The sequence below is a fragment of the Hibiscus syriacus genome, unplaced genomic scaffold (assembly GCF_006381635.1).
Source record: "Hibiscus syriacus cultivar Baekdansim isolate YM2019G1 unplaced genomic scaffold, ASM638163v2 tig00110391_pilon, whole genome shotgun sequence".
Taxonomy (NCBI): Eukaryota; Viridiplantae; Streptophyta; class Magnoliopsida; order Malvales; family Malvaceae; genus Hibiscus; species Hibiscus syriacus.
In genome coordinates this window covers 1,256,214-1,265,963 of record NW_024062719.1, presented here as the reverse complement: position 1 = coordinate 1,265,963, position 9,750 = coordinate 1,256,214, and the positions used below count along the sequence as shown (strand labels likewise).

The following is a 9,750-nucleotide window of genomic DNA, read 5'->3' as shown; positions in this document are numbered from 1 at the left end:
TAAATATTGGTATCATAGAGGAACCCTCATCTCAAACAGAAGAACCTCTTCGTGAGCCAGGTGCGAATGGTGTTGAGATTGGACTATTCGTTGAGCCAGAATCACCGCAGTTCAACATGGACTCGGATGATTTAAATGAAGTTCCCACAAATATGGTACACACGGAACCTCCAACACACATGTATGAAGCTGACTATGGTGCAATGTACGAACTAGAATTTGTGGATATGCCTAATGTTGGTGACTATAGATTTAACTCCTGAATCGAAATGGAGTTTCCATCCAAAGAAGAAGCGATGATTGTAATTGAGAATTACAATTCGTAATTCTGTTCACTCCTGAATCGACTGATCCACCACTGAAAAGTATGTTTACTACTATGTCCAACGTGATAACGGATGTAACTGGATGGTTCATGTATTGAATAGGAAGAGGAAAAACAACATATGAGAACTAACAATATACAAAAGTTCTCATACATGATGTGCTAGAGGGATCAACCAGGACTATCCCAACTTGGACTCCGACATTATCTGCCAAGCGATCATGTCCATGGTCAAGGCAAGCTTTCATATAGCTATTGTGGTACTGATTTCAGCTATACAGTCTCAAAGTCTCAATATGAGTACACCGTCTCCTACAAGAAAGCATGAAAGGCAAAGCAAAATGACATTAAAAAAACTTTACCTTGAATTATATTTCAACCTATTAAGTAGTTAGTAATATTATTCATAAATGTGACAATAGTTGGTAATTTGTGACGATAGTTGTTTTATCACAATTAAAGTGAATATTATGTCATATTTCTACTTGGTCACAAATAAAATGCCCAAATTGATATCAATTTTTTTTATAAAAAAAATAAACGATGTAAGAGTTATAACATATTAAGTGATCATTATTATTATTTATAATTGTGACAATAATATTTTTTTCACTAGTAAGTTACTATTTTATTTTATTAAATATAATTTAAAAACGCTTGATATTATTTTAAATTTGAATCTTAATATTTAAATGTTTATATTTTATATTTTTCATGCGAAATTATAAAAAAAATAATTAAATTATTGTAATTAATATTAATATATTTTCATAAAATAAATAATACTAATTCTAACAATAATTTCACTTAAATATTATTTTTTTTGCCAAAAACAAATATTCTTTCTTATCATAGTATTTAGACGTTGCACTCTTTCCTGGAAGGTTCTATGTTTAATTATCTTAAAAGTCTTGTATTATATTAATTTATCAAAAAAATAACTTATGAAACAAACAACTAGTTAGTCTAACTAGATAAGACAATGATCCTAAAGACGATAGATGCAACTAAAAATGTAATAATTACTCTAATTGATTTCATAATAAACTTTTTAATTAATCTATATAATTATATATCTATGATAAAATATTTTACACTGATAAGGATAATATTAGTGTTTAAATTTTTGTCATTGGCATTAATTTTTTGTGACGTAGTCACAAAACCAAAATAATTGTGACAAATTTCATTAAAGTAATCAATATAATAATTATTAGCGATTACAAATTATTAAATTTAATTCTTTTAGTGATTATTATTATTGCCACAAAAAGGGTATTAGTGCAATGCATTTATTTTACTTGTTTACTGAAGCTAGCTGTCATTTGATACTAGAACCTACATCAGGTCCACCAAACTTCTAAATCCGAAGGCCTCATGTACAACACTCGAGCTCATCGCCATAGTTAACTCCAAGCATGATACAGTACCTTTTATAGAACCCAATGCGGTCCTCTACCCTAGGGTCAGGACCAGAAGTACCTCATTCCAAACTGCCATTGATAATATTTGTGGTCATACGAAACCCCGGAACTTGTCCTTCTGCGATGTCGCTAGGCGAAGGTTTCCATGCTTCGGTGACGACGTCATGGCAAGAAGGCTTAAGTGATTGTTCAGTCAATGAGAACCAGAAAGCAGAAACAACGTAGCATTGGTTTTTAATAGGGAAGGCTTTTGTAAAAGCTCCTCCTTTTGCCCTATGCTTTCTCCAAATTGACCACAGTTATAGTTCTCGAGGCATATCGAATTTAAAATCCATTGTATCAATGTTGATAAAAACAAAGGTGAATATACGATACAGTATCTATTCAAAGATTTTCAACCATCTAACTATGAACATTCATGGAATATTTTTGGCTTATCTATTAACATTCATATATGGAATAATTTTGGCTTATCTATTAACATTCATATATGAAATAATTTTGGCTTATGATAATTGAGAATGGTGACAACATCATTGAAATTTGGTTTAATGTTTTGTTCTTTTCTCAGACTACAATTTCGTCTAATGTTATCTTCGTACAGTTATGAAATACCATAAGTGAGGAAGCAGATTTCAGATTCTCTTCTCACCTACTAAAGGACGACCAGTTATTGCAATAAGGTTGGAAACGTGGCTATTCAATCATTGTAGTTTTTGTCAATTATGTTTTTTAGTTTAGTAAAATACATTGGAGATTGCTGGGTAAAACTCTCCTGTCGGAGCTTGATCCAAGACTTGGTAGTGTTGTCGTTGAGAACGACAGAAATGTATCTGCCATGGGAGATCCCAAATGGATTGAAGAAGCTAAGAGCGGAGGAGCTGAACGTAAATCGTTTGATAAGGTGTAATATTATGGCCTATGAAAAAAATAAGACTCAAAATTCTTATTAATTAGTAAATATATTTTAAGTTTGATTCGAGTTCCTAAACTCTACATGATATGTGTATATTGCATATAAAAAAGATATGTATATCTTATATGGGTATGGAATACAATAACATTATAAATATTTTCAATTAAATTTAAACAAACACTAGAATAATTAGACTCGATAAAAAAATTAATTATAAAATAAAGCTCATGAACTCGATCAAATATTCGCTCCTAAAGGTGCTTGTAGCTAGAGAAAAAAATAATAAGAGCAACGTCGAGAATGACAACAACAGTGCGAGGTAAAGAGAGTACAGGGATCAAATTGATATTTGAAAACACTCTTTAGGGTTGAAAAATAAGTATTCCATCTTGTACGGTACACGCATTGCATTGAGCTCTTTCAATCAGGTAATCTTGTTTTTTCTGCATTAATCATGGCAGTAACAGTGGTTTTCAGACCTTTTCTTTCCTGGAAACAACGAATCTCTTTAATAAATCAATGGAAACTGGGGTTTTCAGCCCCAGTTTCTTTCAATGGAAAGGGGGGCAAATGATGCCAACAAGTCGATAGAACACAATGAGTTGCTGTCTGAGTAGATTTTCGAAACCATGAATGGTTCTTACGTCTCGACCAAATGTCAAATCAATGTCTCGAGCTCCTGCCAAGCTTCGACTGTCGGTTGGAAGACGCTTGCGATCCGCAACACCGAGCAACTTGCCCATCCTTATTTCTTCACTGATGGACGAGCAACCAGCAAAGTTGTGCATTACAGGACCAGAATAACCCACCACCGAGCTACATTTCGCTCAGGGGCAACGGACTGCATAAACTAGATCATTGGTCCAAAGGGACGATGTCGTAATTCATTTCATTTTGTATCTCCCTACGAAACTCTCTCATGCTCTTGGGCGGTTCTTTCTTTAACACGTTGTAAAAGCTCGTCTAGGCTTTGGAGGACTCCGAACAGAACCTCTCCATTGCCTCAAAAATGCGTTGCAAGCTCCCTTGCATATTACGGTTACTCGTCTCACTCTGATACACGGCATGTCCAGCTACCGAGAGACCATTGCCATCTTCCTAAACCAAAACAATTTGTTTATCTAATGCTTGGATCTCTTTCTGTAACCTTTGATCCTCTCTATCCAAATTCCTAGCCCTCCTGTCTAAATCCTTATTGACCATCATTCTCTGATGCATTTCGGACTTATCTTGTTCCCAAAGCTGGAGTAGACTCATGGAAAAAATCCGAATTGAGTTAACCACCTCCTTTTCAGATACTTCTATGCATTGCCTGTGACCATTGGTTACATATTACAAATATGGGGGTGCACCAACCCTACTAGGTGAGAAGGGCGAGATTCCGTCATCGGTCACTTCAGGTTCATAGTAAAGACATTTCAGAAGCCAATTATTCAAAGCCCTGACAAAACCCTTTTGGGCACCCATCCAACGACAGAATCTTAGTGTCCAACTAATAAGTTCATGCTTGAGCTGCAGCGTTACTGTAAAATGGTCATCGCCGAGCTTTTTGCCTGACCCGATAGAACCGAATGTTTCGGCTTCTCTAATCACCTGATACTGATTACGATGGCATTCAAGCATACATTTCCACATTCTGCTTAACCTGGAAAAACGAATTACAAGGAAAAAACATAAGAAAATTGTAAAAGCGATGATCATATATTCGAAGTTTATCACACGATAATACATTATTACATGATAAAAGCAAAACACCAAGGCTGAAGAGCGACGAAAGGAGATAAAGCAGAATGAGAATAAGAAAATGCAATGAGTCGAACAAACGGGAGAAAAAGAAAATACCCTTCAATCAGTTCATCGAGCAGCGGCCATAGTTCGTCGTCCCTGATCTTATTGATTGTCAAGGATATCTTGTCAACAACTTGAATTGCAATTCTTAACTTTTTGGATAGGCTCCTGATTATATTACGGGTTGAATCAACTTTATTAGCTTCAGCACCCTTTTCATCCAGTCGTTTCAACTTGCGGCATTTCCGGTCATATCCTACCCGCATCTTCTCCTCAGCCTGCATTTTGTAGGAAACTTCTAGTTAAAGAACACCAAAAAAAGGTTACTACTGAAAGAAAAGGCCCAAGTGCTCCTAACCCAGAACATAACTAAACCATTGTAATAACCCTGGAAGATCAACTCGAAATAGGGTGCAGAAACAACAGTAACGATATGAAAAAACATAAAATGCAACAACATGAAGCCCTTCAAAGGCAAAAGAATATCTGACGTATAAATCAAATTAAACTAAAACATTGCGGGTAGAAATAATAGACAATCAAACAACACAATACACTGAAATGAAATGGAACCGAATGCAACACGTGAATTAAGTAGACCAAACAGAATTTTGAGGTAACCAATATATTCTCAAGTGCAGATAGGTAAAAACAAATACAATTTACCTTTATTTCATTGTAGAGTTTCTTTTCCCAAAGATACAACTTCTGCAAAGTAGAGGAAAGGGTTTTCGGTTTCCTGGACAGTTCTTCACCGAAGTCTAGTAAAGCTGGATCGGTATTGTAAGTCGAAGATGAAGCCTCGGCAGCTTCAGAAGTCAATGGCTGAGATGATGATACAACTGATAATGAAGGATTAACCACATGCAACATCTTGGAACCTGTTTCATAAAAGATACCGAAATCCGACGTTTAGCATTACGCTGTTACCATTACAGGAAAAAATAGCAATCTAATCAATATGCAAATCAGAAACCTATACATATATATAGTGAAAATTCACACTTTCCTATTCACAGGTGAAAACAATTACCATGTTTTCGCTGATAGTGAAGTGTTTCCACCTCAAGCAACTTGCCAATTTCACTCCCTGAATCGGAAGCTCTCACAAACTGAGCCCGTATCTCTCGAGCCAACTCGAAAGCATTCCTCAGAGCGGCTCATGGTTTGTTGCCATGCTCCTCAACCTTCTCATCATCCACAACTTTCTTATCCACCACATGAACCTCATATTCCACCCCATCATTTTCCATCCCATCGCTCGGCCTCGCCTGATGATGCGAAGCCTCTGCTTCACTACTAGCAACTTTGCCATACTCAGCTTCAACCGGAGGCATCGACTGCCCGCCGCCATCGACAAATTTCTGGTCTCCGTGCACTTCTTTAACTACCTCATGATGATAATCTTCATCTTCCAAATCAGGGATCCCTTCCTCTTCTCTCACCTCCCTCGAGTCCCTACTCGGTGTATAAGGAGGATTGTAGTTTTCATAACTCTGGAAAGGGTTCAAAAAATCCCAAGCTGAAGCTCTGGAAGGTGAAGGCGGAGGAGGCGGCGGCAGTTTGGAGGATGACCCTTCCGCCGTTCCCGCCGACGGTTGCATTAAATACTCGTAACCAGGCGCTGGATAACTAGAATAATTACTGAAACCATCGTAATTTGGGTAACCCGGATTAAGGTATGAACTAGAACTAGGATTATCATTACTTACATAAGAGAAAGGATAATAAGAAGAGGACGATGAAGATTCCCCATATAAACAATCTCTAGATTTATAGGCCTTTGTGCATAAACAATAGACGGCGTTGGTTGTTTCTTCATAAAATTCATATGCGTAAACCCACCTGGAAAAGACCCAGTTTCAAAAGCTGCATAATTGGGATAATTCTTGTGCATATACTCTATATGACCGCCGCCGTGCAAAGGAGAAGAGTGATCCGAATGGTGCAAAGACCCGCCGGAATCATCATCATCATCATCCGAATCCGAATGGAACCGAAGATGAGATCCGGAATTGGAATGGGAATGGCGGTGAGAAACATAGCCTTTTTTGGGTAAACCCGACCCAACTTGAATCGGATCCACCACTTTACTCTTAAGTTGATTATGAGACGGCGGAGAAGGGGGCGGCGACTCCTCTAAAGAAGTACCAAAATCATGCTCGATGAAATTATTCAAAGACTGACCAAATAACTTCAATGAAGCAGTGTACGCAACATGAGCTTCAGCAAAAGCAAATCGTTGCTGAATCGCTTCATCTAAAAAACTGCATCTTTCCCGACAAAGAGAAACAGCAGGGAGAAAATCTAGCTTTGAACTAGAACACCCCGTGACAAAGAGAAACAGCAGGGAGATAATTAGGTGGTTTTATCTTTCTCTCTATATATAATGTAAATGATGCACTAATCAATGGATTTTATAGTAGAAAAATTGTTGATATCTCTTTAAGATTCGAATTCAACACTAGGAGGGAGCTTCCAACGTCAAGAGATCAGAAGTTATTTTTAAATCGGTACTATCTTGTACTTACCTATAATTTGATATTATTTGTCAATAAAACATAAATATTTTGATAAAGCCAAAGGTCAGACCATCAACAAAAGTTTTACCCCGACTTTGTATCTTTGCTTACATGTAGGTTTTTTCCTTTCAAAATATGATGTCGGTTTGTTTCGATTGAGCTTTGATGTCTTTCAGTTTCTTCAAAATGTTGGTGAAGTAATCCTGCAGATACTTTTCCAGTGTAACTATATCCTTCGAGTCGACACCGAGAAGATTGTACGTCTCCATCATCGGTGCCGAGAAAACCGTGTCACTCGTAAGAACCTGACAATGTGCACGGCATTAGTATCCTTGAAAAGATCTAGAGAACGATGATAACCATCCAACACCGGGATAATGCCGAGCAGACGAGGGAAAAAACCACTTATTTACCTCCGAAAATGCCAATCGATCAGCAACGTCATTAGTCCACTCGAAGAACCGAGTCAGCTGTCGTGTGAATCTTAAGATGGTAACCGGAACCGTGGTAACGTTTGCATCTTGCCCTGCGAGCCTCTCGCATAATGCTATCACCTTAAGTATAAGAAATTTTAACACAGAATAAATCAGTGGCTCTTTTTTTCCGAGAGTTCCATATCAGCACTTAGGAATGGCAATATGTTAACATGATAAGTCGAGATCCCCAAGACATTGTTGATATGAAAGATAAAACATTGCACTATCTTCGAGATCAATCACCTGAAATCGTCACTGGTTGCAAAGGAGCAGCGACAATACAGACTTACATACCTCTTGGGTTGTCCAAGCACGAGGACCAGCAAATGTGAGAAGCTTGCCATTAACTTTCTCGTTGCGCAAAGCTATAAACGTCAATCGAGCAATATCCTAAAACCAAAAGAAGCTGGATTAAATACCGAAATCCCATGATCGACAACAACGATCAGGCCATATATACACATAACCGATTCGCAAAATGATTTAAGCATGTGCAACCTGTGTGTCCATGTAGGCAATTCTAGTCGGAGCATCTGTCCCCCATACGGACTTCTCTTCCAGTATAGGCACTGCATATTGGCCGATAAGCCCCTGAAAAAATGGCAACAACCATTTACAACACCACAGCTTAAATATGATAGCAAACGACGTTCAAACTTCAAACACATAAATTAATTCAATCATACTGGTTCTTCCAAGAAATCATGTTCACTTGCAACATTTTCGCTAAAGATTTTGGAAACATGTACATATACACACACAAACACATAATATCGGCAAAGATCAAGTTTTTTAGATGACATTTACTTGCATGAAACCGCAAAGCCGGATCGTGATGTGGGGTAAGCCGGAGTCCTGAAGGAACTTTTCAGTGCAATACTTGATCTCCATTAGTGGAACTTCGGGATGCTTATCACAATTGTGAATGGAAAAGAACACATATTTCTGAATCCTCATTGCTTTTGCACACTGTATAAGGGCAACTTTTCCTTCCCAATCTACCTAAACACAACACATGAAAATTAGATAACCTTAGATTTGAGCAACAACAAAAGAAAAAACACAGCAATAATAACCATAATTATTCAACGATACCGTTTTGATAGGCTCTTCCGGACGGCCCGTGGCACAATCGATAACCGTATGGACGCCGACCAATGTTGCAGGAATTGTCTCTGGTTTACTAAGGTCTGCCTGCTCAAAAGTATACAATAAAGTGCAAATCTTATAGAGGGTGAAAGCAATAAATTTGGGTAAATTGAAGTATACATTTTCGAAGAGCATTGGACAACTGACATGTGAATCTACCATACGTTGTAATTTTTAGTAACAACAGAAAATTTTCACCAGATTACTTGAAGTCTTGAACAGAAACTAGTAATGTCATCAATCTGGAGCTCCTAATAGAATTATAGATTATAAAATGAAGAGACTAAATTTATAATTTCAAAATAGTGGAGGGATTAAAAGCATCATTAGACCAAGATCTTTACGTTGACAACGGTGGCACCCCAGTCACGAAGGAAGTCGGCAGGAGCAGGTCTCGGCCGAACAAGGCACCTTACGTCGTACCCTTCGTCGAGCGCGCGTCTCACGATTTGTCTCCCGAGAGTTCCGGTGGAGCCAACGACTAGTATGCTGGTCGGCCTGACGGGAGTCCCCGGAGCCAAATTCACAGCCTGAGCACTTCCACTGGCACTGCAAGTCACCATTTGCTGCACATGCGATTTCTCTGCCGGAGGCAAAAAGAAGAAGGATCAATACGAAATATCGTTTGATTTGAAGCAAAATGAAGAACAAGGGGTGCTTACTGGTGGTTAGAGAGGTGGAGGAGGGGATTGGTAGAGCGTCCGGCGTTAGAGTCCGCCGCCATGAAAGCACAGTGGTGGTTGCAGTTCTGGAATTGTTGTGGTGGTGGTGGAATGTGCCACGTGTCGCCAGCTGAGTGGGGAGTCTCAACGCCATTGCTGATTTTGCTTTGCTAGTTGTGTGTATGTGTATTGACTTTTGCTCTGCTCCTTTTACTCTGCTCCTTTTACTCGGCTGAGAGAGAGAGAGAGAGAGAGAGAGAGAGAGAGAGAGAGAGAAAACTAAGGATGTGATGCGAACATTGCCACGTTGTTTCATTTCAAGTGGATAATCAATTTATCATTTATGCTTTCACTAGCCGTTCTATCACATTGCTACTTGCAACGATGTCGTTTCATTCTAAACGAATAGATTGATTTAGCTGAATACTATTACATCATTTTAATTTTTAAAATATATTTATACCATACAATAAATGTATAAAATATAT

The 9,750-nt window shown here is 38.1% G+C and overlaps 1 protein-coding gene and 1 pseudogene across 1 annotated transcript; both read right to left on the bottom strand.

Moving 5' to 3' along the window:
* Positions 1 to 2,967: 2,967 nt before the first annotated feature.
* On the bottom strand, positions 2,968 to 6,929 carry LOC120123158 (annotated as a pseudogene).
* A 106-nt stretch (positions 6,930 to 7,035) lies between these two features.
* On the bottom strand, positions 7,036 to 9,534 carry LOC120123159 (protein HIGH CHLOROPHYLL FLUORESCENCE PHENOTYPE 244, chloroplastic-like). Its single transcript, XM_039142113.1, has 8 exons — positions 9,263 to 9,534; positions 8,945 to 9,183; positions 8,547 to 8,645; positions 8,259 to 8,453; positions 7,950 to 8,042; positions 7,746 to 7,841; positions 7,389 to 7,529; positions 7,036 to 7,280 (listed from the first exon to the last, which is right to left on the bottom strand). Exons 1-8 carry the CDS (start codon positions 9,414 to 9,416, stop codon positions 7,104 to 7,106), a joined length of 1,194 nt encoding a protein of 397 aa, XP_038998044.1. The 5' UTR covers positions 9,417 to 9,534; the 3' UTR covers positions 7,036 to 7,103.
* Positions 9,535 to 9,750: the final 216 nt, after the last annotated feature.

Bases quoted from the DNA above. Each gene is read 5' to 3' on its own strand.
- LOC120123159 (XM_039142113.1), bottom strand. From the start codon at position 9,416: ATGGCGTTGAGACTCCCCACTCAGCTGGCGACACGTGGCACATTCCAC. The intron at 8,454-8,546 runs GTATCGTTGAAT...TGTTGTGTTTAG, and splicing joins CGGAAGAGCCTATCAAAACG to GTAGATTGGGAAGGAAAAGT. The intron at 7,530-7,745 runs GTATGTAAGTCT...CTTATACTTAAG, and splicing joins GTGCTTGGACAACCCAAGAG to GTGATAGCATTATGCGAGAG.